Below are 20,589 nucleotides of genomic sequence, written 5' to 3'. Positions count from 1 at the left end.
CAAGTCGTATATAATTAAGATTAGTAAGACGGTCGGGTGTGAGGCTCTGCTCCAGGTCCACAACCAAACGAAGAACAGGAGATAGGGCGGAAGCGCACATACTAGATCTGCATAATCATAATCATATACCACCCTCATGTATACACTGAATAGTGATAGGTGGGCTGTATTCGTCCTTAGCCTCTGTGCTCGAACTTGGTCTGCTGGACGAGTGGTATTTCGGGAAGGTCTGCGGAACATTCGGCGGCAAGGCTTCGGAGGGCAAAGTACTCTTCGCACGAGTACTTCGGGGTTTGGAATACGAAAGACAAAACTGAGGTTTAGGTCGGACTATCGTTACGAATGATGAAGGTTTCATGAATTTGAAGGTCGAGGCGATAGAAACATATGAACTTAGTATGGTGAGGACCACACCAACTCATGACGCATGATAGCAACGGACTCTTTACTGAACAAAGTTTGGCCGATTTGAAAGAAACGTCTGTTTATACGGTGATGTACTCCCTAGTGTGCTCGAAATTCTACTCTTTGTAAACGTTCTAGTGCTTTCTGTTTTCTCATTGATGTTAACACTTCTACATATCGTACCGCGATGAGCGAGTACATACTATGAAAGTGCTTTGATAACTAGTGTCGATACTTTATACTACGATCCTCCTCGATACCACTATGATCGCCTGTCATATACAAGTTATGAATAATTAAGATGAATATGACGGTCGACTGAGTAACTCTGTCGCAAATCCATAACCAAACAAGGAACAGGAATTAAGGCGGAATCACTCACTCTAGGTCTGCAAAATCTTAGCTATGCACAACCCTGATGTACATACTCAGCCATCATAGCTTCTCTGAACGGATCTTTTAGTTCTCTTCAATACTGTGACTTATTTTAATAAGTGAGTTATAATAATTACTTTTAAGTGTTTTCCCCCATGTTTTAATCTTATATAAATATAAATTAATTTTTAAAGTAATTACTATTTCGAAAACGTACCGCTGCTCGCTGGTGAGTCCGGGGTTGATTCTCCTGCGGTGATCGTCAAAATTCGTCCATCCGCTCCTGAGTTCTTTGTTATCAGGCAGTCCCTCTGGTAGTGTCCTGTCTCACCACAGCCATAGCAGGCTTGGTTTTCTTCAACTCCGGGGACTTGGGAGATCGGTTGAGCCGGTGCCCTGCAGAAACGGACTGTGTGTCCCTTTCTGTGGCAGTTCAGACACTGCATTTCCCGGCATACTCCGGTGTGGTGATAGTTGCACTTTCCACACTTCGGAAGGGTTCCAGCATATCGACTAGTAGGTGCAGGAGTAGCAGGTGTTGTGGCGACGTATATAGAACCCTTTTGTTGCTCCTGGGGGGTTTCCTGTGTTGTTCGCTTCTTCTTCCTCTTATTCCCCGACTTCCGTTTATAGTCCTCTCCCCACGATGGATCGGGAACAGGGACTTCTACACCATGGCGGACTCCATGGTCAATGAGTTGATGTGCCAGGCGTTTGGCACTATCGAATGTGGTTGGGTTAGAAGACAACATATCTCCTTGGATCGGGGCAGTTAGACCCCAGATGTATCTTTCTATCTTCTTGCTCTCCGGGGTAACCATCTCGGGGCATAGTGTTGCTAGGTCGCTAAACCTGTCAGTGTAGGCCACTATGTCTGAGCCGACCATAGTGAGCTCCCATAGTTCTTGTTCCAGTTTTTGAACTTCGCCCAACGGGCAGTATTCTTCCAGCATTAACTCTTTTAGGTTCTCCCAACCTATTGAGTTAGCCGCTGATAGGGTCAGTGACTTAACATGGCTGTTCCACCATGTTAGGGCTCTGTCAGAGAAGGTGCAGGCAGCAAACTTCACTTTGCTCCCTTCTGGGCACGAACAGATTTCGAAGACCGAATATTTTTTCTCGAACCATCGCATCAGAGCGATGACTCCACCATTTCCATTAAAGGAATTGGGTTTGCAGTTCATGAAGTCCTTATACGAAAACTCTCTTGGGTGTCCGCGAGTAACTCCAGGGTTGGTTAAGTGGGTACCGCTACCAGATCCGAAGGTACCACTTTCGCCGAAGTGAGCTAGAGCAGTTGCCACTGCGGAGGATATTGCTGCTTGGAGAGCAGCGGGATTGAATTGTGGCGTTGGAGTTGGAGTTATCGGAGTAGAGCGTCTGTTTGATCTGCGAGGAGGCATCTTTGCTAAAAGAATACAAAGATGACATGGAATAAGTCTATAGCAGTGGATATAAGCCGAAAGCTGAAAGACAAGGTTATCCTTGTTCTGAGTGTATCGGGTCCTGGAAACAATTCATAAAAGAGTCTATACCTAATAAACTTTATGAATCAGAAGTGGCTATCCTCGAATGAATATCTGTGACATGAATAACTGTTACCAGTTGCACGAAAGAAAATAATCCTAACACCTAGTGTGAGCAGTGTTTCCACTAACTCATTAAGTTACACAAGATTATTATTTATTAGTGTGACGCATAAGACGTTTTGGTTTCTCTGGCTGATTACTTCTCTGAAAACTTCCCATGAACCTGCTCTTGTTCCTCCTTGACTCTTATGTTGACTGCTATGAGGAAGTGGTTACATCTATCTGGGTTTGTCGTGCGAGAATGGAAGTATCTAAAGAATCTATAAGATTTAAGTGAAACATTATGGGGTGATCCTTACAGAGTCCTCCTATAATTTCACAAGGTATACAAGTTGTATATAATTCAAGATTAAGTAGACCTTCGAATAAGTGGTCCTACTCCAAAACCACAACCAAACAAAGAACAGGTAGTGAAGCGTAGATCACAAATTCCATGTCTATAAAATCTCAATTACATATAACCTTGGGAGTATACATTGCAAGATTATAGACCTATCTGTAAGGGTCTTTTAATTTATCACATAGGTAATTTATATAGTGCCTAAAATACTCCTATAGTATTTTAATGTAATGAACTTGGTATGTTTTAAACTTGTTATCATGTTATAGTATCATAAAATACTCCCATAGTATCTTATCTTTATGTTCTGATCTAGAATTCCCTTGAATAGAGTTAGGTAAGTTTTAAGACTGTTGCAACACCACATCACTCCCAAACACATGTCGGTCACATCTCGAATGAATATAGTTCATCAGGCTATATTGATCCTAGCTATGATTACATAATTGTCCAGGTTTGACTGTAGTGTTCAACCTTTAAATACTTATGTTCTGTTCTTGTTGTGATACTTGTTCTAGTATGTATATATGTATAAGAATGTATGTATACTTTTATAAGGTATCATTATATATTTAAAATATATTCTTATCCAGAGCACTTCGGCCCATTGTATTTATAGTTGTATATCTTTTATCGGTTTATATACTTAGTTCACTATAAACAATGCTCGGATACCAATCTGTCACACCCCAAAACAGGAACGGTGGTAATGTTCTGGGGTGGAGTACGTCATGTTTAGTATCACAAGTCACGCATCATAGTAAGCAAAGTACTAAACAACCACTTCATTTAGAAAGAAAGTGTTTACAAAGTATGTAATTCACATAATATAGAATACATAGCAAACAACAAAAAGACATGAAGTTATACTGCTCCATCTTCTGAATCCCAGAGCGCGTACCTGTCTACTAGTCTCCTGAGAATACAAGTTATTTTTAAAGAGTAGATCAGCATTTAAGCTGGTGAGTTCATAAGATTTTAGTGATGTAATGTAAGTTGTAGTAAGTTGTAAGTTCTGTTTAGAAAAGTTCGCATGTTCCTCCAGAAAATCCTATATTTCCTGATTTGATGAAAGATAAGTAAAAATGACTCTACAATCCTTTCTATGAGTACTAAATGGATACAAGTTATATAAAACCCAGAGTAAACAAACAATCGGTTGTGTGTATCTGCCTTAAGCCCACAACCAAAAAAGGAACAGGAAATGAGGCGGAAGGCACATATCCCATTGTTTGTTAGATCATCGTTGTATATAACCCTGGTGTATTCACTTGGTACTCACAGAGTTAACTATAATAGATCCTTTATATTTGATGAAAAGATTCTTTAAGAAAACCCTTATTTATTTTAATAAAAATGGTAACCACAGTGGTTCCTTCTATAATCACTTAGTTTATAATAGCTATATATAATCTAATATCGAATAGATAGTTAATTGTGTGAATCTGCCCTAAGCCCACAACCAAACAAGGAACAGGAAATGAGGCGGAAGGAACACATCCAACTACCTATCGGATATTAATTATATATAACCTTGATGTATAAACTAAGGTATTATAGAATTAACCACCTAAGGTCCTTTAAGTTATACTGGTTTAATAAAATGGATTAAACCCTTTACTGGTAAGTTTCTAGTTTTGTATACCAAAAGTTCTTATTTGAAAAGTATGTTTTGTACTAGAAAACGGTGCATTGAATTAGTGTCCTATGACCTGACCCATACATGGTACTCCTTATGATTACTTGGTGTATACGGAATATATACATAGCTATGATCGGATAGACAGTAGGTTGGGTGAATCTGATCTAACACCACAACCAAACAAGGAAGAAGAAATGAAGCGGAAAGCACACATCCTACTACCTGTCGGATCCGATTAATATATATATCCCTGAATGCATGCACTAAGAAATCATAAAGTTAGCATTATAGGTCCCTTTCTACTGAATGTACTAGACCCGACTGTTCTGTTTGTCATTTGTAAAATGTAAGTTTTCCCTAGTTTATAACTATCTTAACTCGAAAATAGTTTGCATTAACTTTCAAGTGGAACTGTCACAAAATGAAAGTAATGGGAAAATATAAGTACACAGTTGTCTTTTGAATTGACAACCTGCAGTACTGATTACCTTAAAACATATTTGTTTTATTAAGGTCATAATGTGATGGATAGTACCCATACTATACGCTCTCCCTGTAAGAGATTCTGGGGACCAAACGCGACTTCCGAAAACAAATTGCTAGGCCGTGTAAATTCACATTAAAGTTTTATGATCATGTATACCCAATTTTTCTATCACCTTTTGTTTAGAACAATGAGTTAGTGATTCATTGGTATAATTAGATCCTGTAGTGTTCTTATGCTATAGCATCTTAGTATGTTTGTTCTGTTATAGTATCTTAGTATGTTCTCTTTTTATAGTATATAGTATGTTTCTCTGATGTGTTGTATCTACCTCCCTGTTTCTCTCTATAGTATGATTTCTATGTTATCGTGTATTTTTCTACCTCCCTGTTTCTCTTTATAGTATGCTTTAGTATCTAGTATGAATTGAATCCCTAAACTATACCCCTTATAGTTTACTTGTATTTAACTTGAACTGTTACTGAAAAGACTCATTTTTCTACTAAGTTATGCTTGTACTTTAAAAACGGAGTTTTGTTAAACTATAAAGTAACATAACTTGAAAAGAGTTTTTGAAATGTTTTGATCACGTATAAAAGACATAAGCAATCTTTCGAAAGATGTTTATAACAAATAATTACACAATTATCATTGTGTTCAACTTGTATTCCCCCCCCCCCCTAAAAGCATTTAAAACAGTTACAAGATTCATTATAGGGGTATGAACTCACCTTATGTGGGTAATTCAAACGAATATGCGCGTAAGGATGAGGAGTTCCACGAGTGAAGTCGCGAAACACAAACGAGTCCTAAATGACATATATGGCATGTATTTGCATGACTATAGTGTTTATAAGCAACAATATGCAAGGAAACACCCTTAGGGACTAGGAAACATTTGGACCAAGTGTTAGAATCACATGTGATTCATCAAAGGGGTGTTTATGGCCACCAAATGGTGTTTACGGCCATGGAGTTTACGGCCGTAAACTCATGGTAAAATGTGCACAAGAGGGTATTTGAATGCAAGGGAAACTTATGGGACTATTGCTCTACAAGAGGATGAGCAAAACTAACTTTTTGGAAGGTGTTGAGGTGTTTACGGCCACACTAAAAGTGTATGGCCGTAAACTCTCCAAATGGTTCCTTTTTGGGTCTTAAAGGAAAGGGATTTCAAAGGTCCAAGTGTTCTAATGGATAGCAAGTGTCTAGAAGGGTTTAGGGCTCATTAAATGACCAAAACAAGGGTTTACGGCCAAGGGAGATTCCATGGCCGTAAACTCTTGGTATTTATGCCTAGATGGTTGTTTCAAGACTATGATCTAGTGTTTAACATGCCTAACTAGATGATAGATGGAATACTCACACTTTTGAGGACCTTTGAGGAGTTTTTGGCCACCTAGAACAAGTGTGTGTTCTTGGTGAAAGTTGATGATCTTGAAGATCTAACCAAAAGAGATGATTTCCATGGATGAAATCAAAGGGGTGTACTAGATTAAGAAGAATAACAACTCAAAGATGGAAAAACACTTACGTTTTTGAAGATCTAGGATGAAAGGCTTGATGATACTTGAGAGAGAATGGAAGTTTCTTGAGTTGAAAGTGTAAGAATGAAAGAAAAGTGAAGGGAATGAGTCTTATGGGGCGAGTTTACGGCCAGCCTTGAGTTTATGGCCGTAAAGTCATGTGCTATGGCCCTGAACTCCTTTTGATGGTGATTAAGGCTTGCATGTTGTACAGTGTCTCTAGCAGGTATTTCCTAACACTCATTCCTTGAATGTACTAGGCTTAGAACACTCAAACAGACTCTAAACAGTGCTAAAAGATAGCAGGAGCGAGTCTGACTTAAGGTTGATTGTACTGACTTTACAAGGCAAAAAATTTCGGGTTGTCACAAATGATTGTATCAATAAAACCCTAAGGATGTCATAAATCGATACAGTACATATGATACAACATAAAGGCCTAATGGTCCTGAACATTATTGCATGTGTTTTCTTCATTCACTCAGTGTCCTATTTAAGTCTTCAACATTCTAAACACCGTTACCTGTGATGCATATAAAATAAGTGGGTCATGATGGGAAACCTGGTGAGATACATAGATTTTTCAATCCCCCAATGTTATATATATATATATATATATATATATATATATATATATATATATATATATATATATATATATATATATATATATATATATCAAAATCAACTATTACTAAACAATATATAAATATATCTATAATTTGAATATCTATAAAACCTTACATCCATATGTACCCATCCCGATCGATCCTCACAGATTCTAGTCCATGATTATCATGGATAATTATCACGCCTAGTAATCATATAGAGTAAGGGTTTGACTACACAGCCAGGGGCTTCCTTTGACTGGTGTAAGTCATAAACGCATTCGAGCCATCAGAGTATTTGATGAATATGGTATCACATTTCATCTACGTTTGTGGGTTATGAAACCACATTAGCAACGTAATTGTAACATCCCGACTCCCAGGTATAACATTTATGTATTGTTTTTTTAGGGTTGACTGAGTGACTCGCCGAGTTGGATGCCCAACTCGTCGAGTAGAGACGGGATTTGACCACGTGGGTTTAATGACCAACTCGACGAGTCAGAGAGCCGACTCGCCGAGTTGGCGCTGTGTGAAGAAACCCTAAATCTTCGGGTTTGTGCCCTATTTTAAGGGCCATAAGCCCTCATTTCTGCCTCACTAGCTACCTTACTCCCCCAGAGTGAAACCCTAATCGCTTAGAGTGAGCTAAGAGAGAAAAGAGAATTAGTCTTGGGCATTTTTGTGATCTTTTGGAGGAGAAGTAGAGAGAATCAAAGCTTGGATCAAGAGGAGGCTTTTGGATCCAGAGATTCTTCAGATATTTGCTTCAGTTGGAGGTAAAAAGATGCTAACTTGATCATTTCCTTATGAGATCTAGGTTTAGGGAGTTTTTAGGGTTTTTTCCCATCCATCTTGTGTCATTGAGTCATTTGAGCATGGCTTGAGGTTGGAACCTCAGATCTGGACTGTAGGAGGCCTTGTGAGTCCAAAGACCCGAGCTTTATTGAGCTGGAGGCAAGATCTTGTGCATCTAACCCTTGTTGGAGCTTGTATTGGCATTATGAGCCTAATATGCCATGCATGAACGTAAAGCTTGCAACTTTACGTGATATTCGGGCCTTAGGAAGATAGATCCGGAGTATGGGGCATCAGTTCTGCCTTAAAACGTCTGAATGAGAATTCGACTTAAGGGACTCGACGAGTCGATGAGCTGACTCGACGAGTCGGTTGGAGTTTGTCCCGATGAGTCTGAGCACGCTGTAACTCGGCGAGTTGACGGTTCAACTCGGAGAGTTGAGTTAGACTTTCATGAGGGGTCTAAGGAACCAAAGGGACTCGACGAGTTGCATAGATGCACTGTACGAGTTGGGTCAACATGGACTGTTGACTCGAGTGTTGACTTTTGTTGACTTTAGGGTTTGGTCAACTTGAGGGATGGAGGTCATGGAGGGGTAAAATGGTCTTTTACCCATCCCAAGAGTTAAAGAGGGACTATCATGAGTTGTGATCTTTAAGTGTTAATTAGAGATGCTTGTTACATGTAGGCGGGGATTAGACTGTTCAAGGGGTATTCAGTTTCCTTGCTTGCTTACGAGGTGAGTCTTCTCACTATACTTACCATGAGTGGTATCTTTGTGCGACCGGAGGGTCCTATGTGCTTACTTGAGTTATATGATATCATGTATTTTGTGTGTGTGATATATATGTTATATTCTGTGTTTACTGAGAGGGTCCAAACAGAGTTGTGGGACTGGAGGGTCTTCACTGAGATACTGGACTGGAGGGTCCAAACCGAGCTGTGAGACCGGAAGGTCCTCACTGAGACACATGACCGGAGGGTCCACACCGAGACGCATGACCGGAGGGTCCATGCCGAGTTATAGCCATGAGACGCTTATTATTTGTGTATGTGGTATTTTGGGGAACTCACTAAGCTTCGTGCTTACCGTGTTATGTGATATGTGTTTCAGGTGCTTCTCAGGAGCGTGGGAAGGCGTCGACTTGAGTGTACACACGATATGGAGTTATGTTTTTAGAGGATCCTGGATTTTACTCAACAATTATGAATATATGTTTTCAATAACTCGACAATTGGGGATTTTGTGAAATGATTTGATGAGGTTTATATGATTTTAAAATGAAAATTTTGTTTGAAAATTTACGGTGTTACAGTAATTCACAAGACCGTATAGAATGATCAATTGTTGTCATCTTATTTTGGGAGATGACCATACATACCGTTACAGTTGCCTGATCTGGACCCACCATTTATGGTCATCCAAAAGGAGTGCTATATTGTACTCCGGTATGTAATCCGTACATCGACACCTAATAGTATCATGGAACAGAACTCTACTCTTTGTTCCTAACTTGCAGACATTCTCCGAATGAGACTACCTAATATCAAACTCAATTGAACTAAGCATCTATAATAAGTCTTTCTCATTATTGGGCAAAACTAAAAGGCTTCCAATACCAACTATTTTTAGGCAACACTATCCTAATTTAATGTATATATTTATTACAAAGTATTTAGGTATTAATATACTTTTATCTTTCTCAGTAATAATGCTTCTATTATTATTATCATGTAATAGTATCATATGTGCATCTTAACACATGTAGAACCATATCTGGTTTGCACATAGTACATCATCAGTATATATCTAACACATATTTCAGGAAATATGTCTACATTTCACATATAACTTTCAACAAATGTCTAATACTTTAACTAATACTTTTATTATAATCATGTTCATTAAAAGAGACTATGCACTCACTTGAATTAGGTGGATGACTGGTGATTTGGGCAATGCTTCGCCTATCACTTCAACTTTTCTTTCGAAAGACTTAGCTATGAATATCACTAAGTCTTAGTCTTTGTGACTATAATAATGATAGTCTAGACCCCTCAATAATCCCAATGAATAGTGATCTATAGTTGATAAGGAACAACAAGGTAAGATCATATCGGAGGTAGGGTCTGTTTGGTATACAGAGTATACTGTTTGGAAATCCCACTTTAAATACCTCACTATATCTAGCCTAAACATCATTCCCAAAAGTAGATAAATCAGTATTATGACTTGGAATCACTTATAAATATTATTTATAGATTCATAATAACGATTATGAATATAAATATAATCATAGTATATGCAGCTTAACTTATAGGAATTTCAGCGAAAACTGGAAAGTTCGCAAGCAAAATCCCGACCTGAAAGCTCCTCTTTTTCGGGCTCCTAGATATCTCAGAGCACCGCTAAAATTCTCAAAGTCCGAAAAAAGTCATACTTAGGAAGGAAAAACGTCTGAGAGAGAAGGGATTGAAAGTTGTGAGAAAATGACTAAACTCGACTGCTATTTATAGAGATAAAAGAAGACGTGTCACGCCAATACAGAGGCGTGCCGTACGCTGGTCGACGTTCGTCCGGTCAGAAGATGCCACGTGTTCGATTCTTCATGGGCCACCTCACTCATTATAGAACCTTGCCACGTGTCCACTTTACGTGGTGCTACGTGTCGCCCGCTCATCGTGCCATGTCACCTGGTCGGTGGAGGATCCCGACCCTCTTGCTGCCACGTGGCGCACTCCGGTGTCGCCACGTCACCCTCAGCGGATATTTTCGTGAACGTTCGAACGACCATAACTTTTGCATACGAGCTCCGTTTTCAACGTTCTATATATCCCTGGAATCCTCTCAACAAGCTCTACATATTTACTTGAGGTCTCAATAGCTAATTCTCAATCTAACTAAATGTTATATTTAGACCATCTTAGACTGTTAAAGTCTGTGCAAAATTCATAACTCCTTCATACGAACTCCGTTCTCAACTATATTTATATCGACTAGTTCATATTCACGAGATCTTTAATTCTCGTTTAGATTATTTCGGCTAACAATCAACCGATTTGAATTTCGATTTCAGTGTCACGCACTGCCTTACTGAACTTCAAAAAATCATAACTTCCTCATATGAAGTCAGATTTAGGCGTTCTCTATATGAACGCTCTCGCTTTTATGACTACTATGAATTTCGTTTAGATTACTTAGGCTAATAAAGAATTTATCTCCAATTCATTTTTTATGACATACATAGTTGTGTCGATTTGATCGCGAAACTTCGAAGAAGCATAACTTCTTCATATGAAGTCAAATTTAAGCGCCCCTTATATCCACGAGATGGTTATTATGACTACTACATCTTTAGCTAAGATTATCTATTATATCTTAAATGTCTAGAGAAACAGATCCCAACAGAGCTTAGTGAATCAGTTAACAAAGGAATTAGCTAGAGACATGGTAAGAAAGTATGTTATAGGGATGGGTTTAAGGTCCACTTGATATCTCTATAGGTGAGATACCTAATTCCCTTCTAATACAATGTTAGAATTTAAATTCAATATAGACAACTTGCTTATGGAGATTGGAACACATTTATGTTATTGCATCCCAAGGTATGTGCTTATAACTTGTATAATTAAAGTAGGTTGATTAAGTTCTTAATAGATTTTTTTGAAAAAATGCATGATATAGAAGAACTACATATGTGAGTGTAACACCCCATTTATTAAATAAATAAATATATAAAATTAACATGAATAGTAGCCCTAGAATCCATAATTTTAGTGGGGTGTTGGTTTTCGGGAGCCAAATGTTATAATTTGGATTATTTGGGGGTTAAGGTGTAAATTCGAGATTTATTTGGTAAAGATTTTTAGAAAACTGGGGGTGTTTGGTAAGTATGGGATTTAATATGAAAGGATTTATGTGAGCAGGGGCTAAAGAGTAAATTCTGGACCTAATTTCAAAAGGTTTTGTAGAGGAGGGGCCATTTGGTAACTTAAGGACTTCAATCGAAAATAATTTGTAGAGGGAGGGGTTGTTTGGTAAAATGTTGGACTTAATTAGAAGGGATTTTGGATGGCTGGGGTTAAAAGGGTAAATTGTGGACTCACTTTGAAAGAAAAGGGGAGGGGAGGGAGGGACCAAAGGTGGCATTATGGGAATAAGTTTATATGGGGCTCGGTGTATAAAACCCGTCACCTCGATAAACCCTAACCCTAGGAGTCGGATATCAGTCGCCACCCCCACCCTTATACCTCCCCACCGGCGCCGCCACCTTCACTCTCTCGACTTCTGGCGCCGCACCACCACCTCTGTTGAGGTCGTCAACCATAGCTGTTAAAGTCAGAGACCACAAAGAAGCCGTTGTCGCTATCTAGCCGTCGACGAAGTTTCATGACGTCTGCTGCCACCCTCTTCCGTCATTATCTTCCTCTTCCTTCTGTCGCTATTGCTTCTATCGTTCACCTCAAACCTTGATCTCCTTCAGTTCGTCGTTGCACCGCCACCAGCTACGTCGCCATCAAAGCGCCACCACCACATTCGGGTCAGCCGCCGCCTCCTGTCGTTGCGCCATTATCGTCGCTGCTCGTTTTCATTGACGACAAGTTGCCGTCGGTTGCCATGTTTTTGTTGTCACCGTTCGTTCAACGCCACCAGGTGGGTGGCTACTTTCGGAGCTCGAACAAAGCGTATGTGTGGTTGTTACCCTAATCTGCCGCTACTAGCCACCATGAAAGGTGGTTGTGTGTGTGCTTTGGTGCGTTTGGGTGTCTTTCTGCAGTGAGTAGCTGTTGTGTGTAGGTTGTTTGGCCGGAAATCGCGAGAAAGGCCACCACCACCACCGTGAGGTGGTGGCTGCCACCATCTACCACCGCCGGCCACCACAAGGGTGCCTGTGTATGTGTGTGTGTGTGTGTGTGTTATTTGGGATTTTGCATCGTAAATTGTAATCGGTGTCGAAATAATAAAAAGAAAACTCATAACTACCACCGTGAGGTGGTAGATGCCGCCACCAGCTGCCGTGTTGGGTTGCGGTGTGCTCTTGCCTGTGTTTAGATTTTGATTCGGATGCATAGACAAAAATAGACTAGAACCATAACACCACCGTGAGGTGGTGGCCGCCGCCGTGAGCCGCCGTTGACCACCACTACCCGAGGTGGTAGTGGGTGATGCCCGACTTATGAAACCCTAGTGGGCCTAATGAAACCCTAACTGATCCAAAGACTTAGCTATTGGGCCTAATTGGGTCGTAATTGGGTTGGAAACCCTAATTAGGGTTTAGAAAACCCTAATTTTGGGCTTATTGGTTTGGACTTATCGGGACGCACATTTTGGGCCATTGGAATTGAATTGTGAATTACAACCGACCACACCGTATGATTTATTTAATAAAGTAATGGACTTAATGGATTAAGTCCTTAATGGGTTAAGTAGGAAACACTTAACCCTAATCGTCATTTTATGTGAAAACCCTAATTTCACTTGGGCTTTAAGCTGGGCCTTTCTATTGGGCTTTGGTGATTGGGCTATTGATGGGCTATCCAAGAACAATCATAGGGACTAAGGATCTATGGATGAGCTTTAGGGTATGGCCCATGTGAAGTTTTGGGCCCAATTTTCCATAGATGCGCCATAACTGGGCCTTGGGGATTATGAGAGGTTGGACCATTGGAATGTCAAATGTTTAGACTGGACTAAATGGTTGGGTCTTAGGGTAAGACCATGTAGAGGTTTGGGCCTAATTTGGATAATTGGGCATATGTTGGGCTTTGACTCATTGTTGACTTTTGGGCCTTTGGATTGGGCCTTGAGCTTGAATCAAGTTAAGTTGGGGGTAGAGTAGTCTTTTACCCCAAGCATGGACTTATGGATATGTGTTGGAACCCAATTACTGATTGGGTGTTATTTTGATGATTGACAGTTCGAGAACCTGTCATCCAGCAGCTAGAGTTTCGTCTGCGGGACTTCAGCAGTATGAGGTGAGTCACCTTCCAATATAAGTGGGTCTAAGGCCACAATGTCGGCCCACTAGTAGGAGATGTTTGTTAGATGATTGTCTTTGTGATAATTGTCTGCTACGCCACTATTTGTTATGTTTATGTGTTAGCATGATAGGTTACTATGTGGTAGTGGTAGGGGGTGAAATAGTCGCCGGTTACCGGTTGAAAGATACGGAAGGCAGTGACCATTGGAAGATACCGAAGGGGAGGCCAGCTCCCAGATATACTAGACAGTATGTGATGTATGTGTTTATATTAGGATATTATGTGGTAGTGGTAGGGGATGAAATAGTCCCCGGATACCGGTTGAAAGATACCGAAGGGGAGGCCAGCTCCCGGTTACCGGTTGAAAGATACCAAAGGAGAGTCCAGCTTCCAGTTATGCCAGTCAAATACCGGTTGAAAGATATTGAGGAATTGGCATTATGTATATATGGTATGTGGTATGATGGGGGAACTCACTAAGCTTCGTGCTTAAAGTTTACAGTTTTGGTTTCAGGTACGTTGTTTTCAAAGGAAAGGAGTCGGCTCGATCGCAGCGCATCACACTATGATTTTCCGCACATGAGATCTTTGGGATTACACTATGATATTATCTTATGATTATATGTTTTGATTATTGACACTTTGGTTTTGACATGGAATGTTATTATGGATGTTTTCTTATACTGTTTGTTTTATAATAACTTAATTAAAATGAAATTTTTGGTCTTCAATTTTGGGACGTTACAAGTTGGTATCAGAGTCTTGATTTGAGGGATTCAGGCACACTCTCGGGTGTATCTGGACTCAAACTGAGGACTTGGTATGAAAATTTTTTCCAAAGAAAAAATCATTTTATAAAAAGAAGTTTGAAAATAATTTACAAAGAGAAAAAGAACTTTAAAAGGAACAAGGTGTGTGATGTGTGCAATCAGCCAAGCTCAAGTAAGTTTTCCCCAAGATACATATACATATTATGTTATGTTATGTTATGTTATAAATTGAGAATATGTGAACTGCATGCTAGATTAGGGCTAAGGATCTAGGAAGGATGCCTTATATGCCTAATGTATGTGCTTGTAGACCTGCATGCTAGTACTGATCAGTCAGTGATAGGATAGCATGTTTAGGTTATGCCTGATTGTATGAGCTCTCGAATTGCATGCTAGTACAGATTCCTGATTAGAGGATAGAATGGTTTGATTGGAGTATGATGGTTAGATTTTCCAATGTCTGAATGTTGTTTTCTTTGTGCTTTGTGGGACTCTTAGTGATGTGAGTTAGCTACTAAGTGAATATGCGAAGTTACATGGGACACAGGGCAGATAATCTCAGAGTGATGGACTTGACCCTATTGCGCAACTCTTGTATGAGTCCAACCGTTCTAGGGATGGGCCTTTCACTCGAAGGATTATCTGATCTTTGTTGCATGTGGCTATATTCATGAGGTAGCTAATTGACATTACTGATAATCCTTCAGCAGTTGAGGACTGGGTGGGTTCGGGAACCTAGGAAAGCCTAGGATATGTTTCAGTGGGTTAGTAGTGAGGTTTAGTGAGACTTGGGTGCATCAGTTTGAGGAAATGGCTTGGAGGATTCGGGAGGATTGTTGAGGTAAGTATGGATAGGTGTGGAAGGTAGTATTGGGCCCGTACTACTCAAAGCACAGGATCCATACTCGAATCAGTGAGAGTCTTGGAGAATCTGAGAAGCTTCGGGGAGGAATTTGTAACCTGGTTTGGGGACAGAGGATGTTCCAACTATTGCAGCTCAGCCATTGGCAAGTGAGCTAGTGAGCGTGACAGGGTGTCAGACCCTGGAGTATATGGTTTTTAAGTCCGAGGATGCGAGATCGATTTGGATCACTTTGATTAGAGAGGGTCGTGTCAAGTGCATGTAGTAGAGGGTCTCGGGGAGAGACCCAAGACTTCTGATCATCGGGTGAAAGGCCAGCAGGGCTGGAGTCAGTGCAGCACGTGCGGGAAAGTACACAGGGGAGTTTGACATTCCGGAGGTTTAGTCTGCTACAAGTGTAGTGGGGTTGGTCATGTCAGCAGAAGGAGTCAGTACCTGTAGTGTCAGACAGGAGAAGTCAGAACTACAGCAGGCGATGTTGCGGTATGTAACCTTGCCTTCTTTCAATTTTATCTGCACATTGTTGTGGGAATTATGTTGTGGTTTGGGATACTGTAGCAGGATGAGTAAGTGTATCCCTGGTTTATTTCTTTTCTCCTGTTGGGTTAGATCATCAAATATCGTCATATGCCAATTGGATACCGTGAATTACTAGTGGTTAGTGTAAGATCGTTTCCCTTTTGCTGGTTCGGGGTGTTCAGTGTTCTCTTGGTTCATAGTACAGATTTGTCGCGAGGGAGTTAGGGGCTCATCTGAAGCCCAAAGCCTGTGAATACTTAAAGTACTTCAAGAAGGAGAATCCTATTGTTAGTTCCTGTCATCGAGATCAGAAGGGAGTTTTGCACCATGTCCTCAGAATGGTCGAGGTATCTCAGGAGGAGGTGATCAGGAATCCTTCAGATGATTACAGATGTGTTTTTTCTGCTACTTCTAGGTGGGTGTCGGGATCTGTGCAGGAGTATTATTTAGAGGATATTTTGTCAGGGTTAGAGCTTTAGTTCTCCAGTAAAGTCAGAGTTCAGAGGTTCTATCATTGTTCAGGTATGGTCGACAATTGTCTGTGGAAGAACTTTGGAGTTCAAGGCACTACCGTTGCTAGGAAGGGATTGGTAACATGAAGATAGTGGAGTCAGTTGTGAGTGTTAGATGCATGGGTATTGGGTCATTGGATGTTCAAGATAATTGTATTTTCGCATGGGTTGTGATCGGTAGAGTTCAGTGGTGCTGCAAGATTGGAAGCGGGAACGAGGATTCGTCAGCCAGGGAGAAGATTAAGGCATCCGGTTGTCAGCATGAGAGGTGGATTGAGGTGTCAGTCTGGACCAGATTTCAAGAATACTCTTCAAGATTTCAGAGGATGGGCAATCTTAAGGTTTGATTGCTAATTGATCGTTAGCATTGGTAAGCACAGGTTGTCGACAGTGGACTATCAGGAAGTAAGAAGGTCTGGGAATCCTTCAATTCTCACATTCTGGGAAGACTTAGTAGAATTTAAGTGGGGGAGAATCGATCCGGTATTCAAGAGCAGAAATAAGTGTGAAACTAGGATGAGTTTCGTATCCCCGTCAGGGGGAAGGCGGTCGAGTAGCCATCTAGGTTGAGGATTGGGTGAGTTGGGACTCTAGAAAACGTTCCAACTTTTGGTTCGTGCTTTTCCTTGGCATCAGATAGCAGGTTTTCGGGAACCATGTTAGAGCTCCAGTTAGGACTCAAGTTCAGTTGAGGGTTAGGTCGAATGCATGTTCGACCGGTATGGAAAGTGTTTTAAGACTACGGGGGTAGCCGTAGCATTCACTGGTGATCAGATAGTATGGAAAGTGTTGTAACACTGCGGGGGGTAGTCATAGTAATCACTAGCGATCAGATAGTATGGAAAGTGTAGTAAGACTGCGGGGGGTAGCCATAGCATTCACTAGCGGTCAGGTAGTCTGGGACGTGTTGTAAGTCTGCGGGTGTATCCGTAGCATTCAAAAGGTTGGCAGATGGTGCTAGAGTGTTGTGAGGCTGCGGGTGTGGCCTTAGCATTTACTAGGTTGGTAGATAGCATGAGCGTGTTGTTAGATCGCGAAAGGAATAGTAGTACCGACCAGTTCGGGTGCAGCAGTGAGGATATGGAAATCCACATATTGGATTATGGAATTACCCGGATGGGGTAGATCTGGTTGAGCCAGTGACAAGACTGTCGGAACGCCACTACAGTTATGAGATCAATGAATCAATGGACTGCTTAAGGTCGTTTGTGATATAAGGCTACCATTGGTCAGGTAGCAATCACTTTTAGCCTTGGATTTGGTGACGTCGGGATTCGACGCATGGACCCGATAGGTTGGATTAGAAGGTCGTTAGAGCCGCAGTGGCATGATAACTAGTGGCAACTAGTTCCAAAGAAGGATTTCGTTCGGAAGTCGTGTGAGGCGACTAAGTGGGAGTCCTTTAGCTCCGCAGCCGAGCTAGAACCTGGTAATTCAGACGATTGGCGAACGAATTGAGACCAGGGAGATCTCGGTGGATTTTGGAGAAACCCCAGGAGGCAGCATGCTATTTCAGGCAGTTCAGTGTTTCGGGCAGTTTCAGTGTTTTGGCAGTATTAGTATTAGGGTTTTAGGCCGCAAGTACGAACGGAATAACTGATTGATTGGGAAGTGATAAGTCACTCACAATAAGATTAAATAATCTCAGAGTAGTCGATTTGATTCTGTTGCGCAGCTCTCGTCTGAGTCTAACCGTTGCAGGGATGGATCTTCTACTCGAAGGATTATTTTAGCCTGTTGTTGACTATGGTCAGTGATTTTGCTCTAATGGTAGCATCGAGGTAACCAAGGCAGAAAGTGTCCATTTGATCGGTCAGTCGAGAATAATTAAGTTTGGTAAAGCTTAGCATGGGTGGTTTGTTAGGGAGTCGGACCATCTCGAGACTTCAGATTTCAGGTTGAGTAAATGTGATTGTTGCGAGGAATTCGTTCATCTGCGGATTTTAGGGACTTGCGAAGGTTGGTCACGGTTACCCTGGGAAGGATAGGATGTGCCTAGGATTGTGGCCATGTTACTTGAGTGGTTTGGCCTGTAAGGAATGGTAAGGAATGATTTCGAGGACGAAATCTAATTTAAGTGGGGGAGAGTTGTAACACCCCGTTTATTAAATAAATAAATATATAAAATTAACATGAATAGTAGCCCTAAAATCCATAATTTTAGTGGGGTTTTGGTTTTCGGGAGCCAAATGTTATAATTTGGATTATACAGGGGTTAAGATGTAAATTCGAGATTTATTTGGTAAAAAGATTTTTAGAAGACAAGGGGTGTTTGGTAAGTATGGGATTTAATATGAAAGGATTTATGGGAGCAGGGGCTAAAGAGTAAATTCTGGACCTAACTTGAAAAGGTTTTGTAGAGGAAGGGTCATTTGGTAACTTAAGGACTTCAATCAAAAATAATTTGGGGTTAAAAGGGTAAATTGTGGACTCACTTTGAAAGAAAAAGGGAAGGGAGGGACCAAAGGTGGCATTATGGGAAAAAGTTTATATGGGGATCGGGGTATATAAACCCGTCACCCCGGTAAACCCTAACCCTAGGAGTCGGACATTAACCGCCACCCCCACCCTTATGCCTCCCCATCGGCGCCACCACCTTCACTCTCTCGACTTCCGGCGCCGCACCACCACCTCCGTTGAGGTCGTCAACCACCGATGTTGAAGCTGGAGACCACCGAGAACCCGCCGTCGCTATCTAGCCGCCAACGAAGTTTCGTGACGTCCCTTGCCACCCTCCTCCGTCATTATCTTCCTCTTCCTTCTTTCGTTGTTGCTGCTATCATTCACCTCATCCCTTCATCTCCTTCAGTTCGTCGTTGCTTCGCCACCAACTACGTCGCCATCGAAGCGCCACCGCCACAGTCGGGTCAGTCGCCGCCTCCTACCGTTGCGCCATTGTCGCTGCTTTCCGTTTTCGTTGACGACAAGCTGCCGCCGGTTGCCATGTTGTTGTTGTCGCCATTCGTTGAACACCACCAGGTGGGTGGCTGCTTTCGGAGCTCGAATAAAGCGTATGTGTAGTCGTTACCCTAATCTACCGCTACTAGCCAGCGTGAAAGGTGGTTGTGTGCATGCATTGGTGCGTTTGTGTGTATTTCTGTAGTGAGTAGGTGTTGTGTGTAGGTTGTTTGGTTGGAAATCGCGAGAAAGGCCACCACCACCACCGTGAGGTGGTGGCTGCCACCATCTACCACCGTCAGCCACCACAAGGGTGGCTGTGTGTGTATTTACCTTAGTGTGTGTGCGTGTGTGTTATTTAGGATTTTGCATTGTAAATTGTAATCGGTGTCGGAATAATAAAAAGAAAACTCATAACCACCACCGTGAGGTGGTGGCTGCCGCCAACCGCCGTGTTGGGTGGCGGTGTGCTCTTGCTTGTGTTTAAATTTCGTTTGGGATGCTTGGACAAAAATGGACTAGAACCATAACCATTACCGTGAGGTGGTGGCCGCCGTCGTGAGCCGCCGTTGACCACCACTACCCGAGGTGGTAGTGGGTGGTGCCCCACTTATGAAACCCTAATGGGCCTAATGAAACCCTAACTGATCCAAAGACTTAGCTATTGGGCCTAATTGGGTTGTGATTGGGTTGGAAACCCTAACTAGGGTTTAGAAAACCCTAATTTTGGACTTATTGGTGTGGACTTATCGGGACCCGCGTTTTGGGCCATTGGAATTGAATTGTGAATTACAACTGACCACACCGTATGATTTATTTAGTAGAATAATGGACTTAATGGATTAAGTCCTTAATGCGTTATGGAAGAAACACTTAACCCTAATCGTCATTTTATGTGAAAACCCTAATTTCACTTGGGCTTTGAGTTGTGCCTTTCTATTGGGCTTTGGTGATTGGGCTATTGATGGGTCATCCAAGAACAATCATATGGACTAAGGATCTATGGATGGGTTTTAGGGTAAGGCCCATGTGAGGGTTTGGGCCCAATTTGGAAAATTAGGCCATAGATGGGCCACAACTGGGCCTTGGGGATTATGAGAGGTTGGACCATTGGAATGCCAAATGTTTGGACTGGACTAAACGGTTGGGCCTTAGGGTAGGACCATGTAGAGGTTTGGGCCTAATTTGGATAATTGGGCCATATGTTGGGCTTTGACTCATTTTTTACTTTTGGGCCTTTGGATCGGGCCTTGGGCTTGAATCAAGTTAAGTTGGGGG

The 20,589-nt window shown here is 41.5% G+C and overlaps 1 protein-coding gene across 1 annotated transcript in view; it reads right to left on the bottom strand.

The window, feature by feature from the left end:
* Window positions 1-3,597: 3,597 nt before the first annotated feature.
* LOC145117366 (1-acylglycerol-3-phosphate O-acyltransferase-like) overlaps window positions 3,598-20,589 on the bottom strand; it is a 79,803-nt gene continuing 62,811 nt past the window's right edge. Inside the window, exon 10 of the mRNA XM_079053665.1 lies at window positions 3,598-3,625. Within this exon, the coding sequence (XP_078909791.1) occupies window positions 3,618-3,625 (8 nt within the window). The 3' untranslated portion in view covers window positions 3,598-3,617. The remainder of the gene's footprint in view (window positions 3,626-20,589) is intronic.

The sequence above is a fragment of the Lactuca virosa genome, chromosome 5, assembly GCF_052849685.1.
Source record: "Lactuca virosa cultivar CGN04683 chromosome 5, Lactuca_virosa_CGN04683_v6, whole genome shotgun sequence".
NCBI lineage: Eukaryota > Viridiplantae > Streptophyta > Magnoliopsida > Asterales > Asteraceae > Lactuca > Lactuca virosa.
The sequence above is the reverse complement of the archived record's forward strand: the minus strand, read 5'-3'. Positions and strand labels throughout refer to the sequence as shown.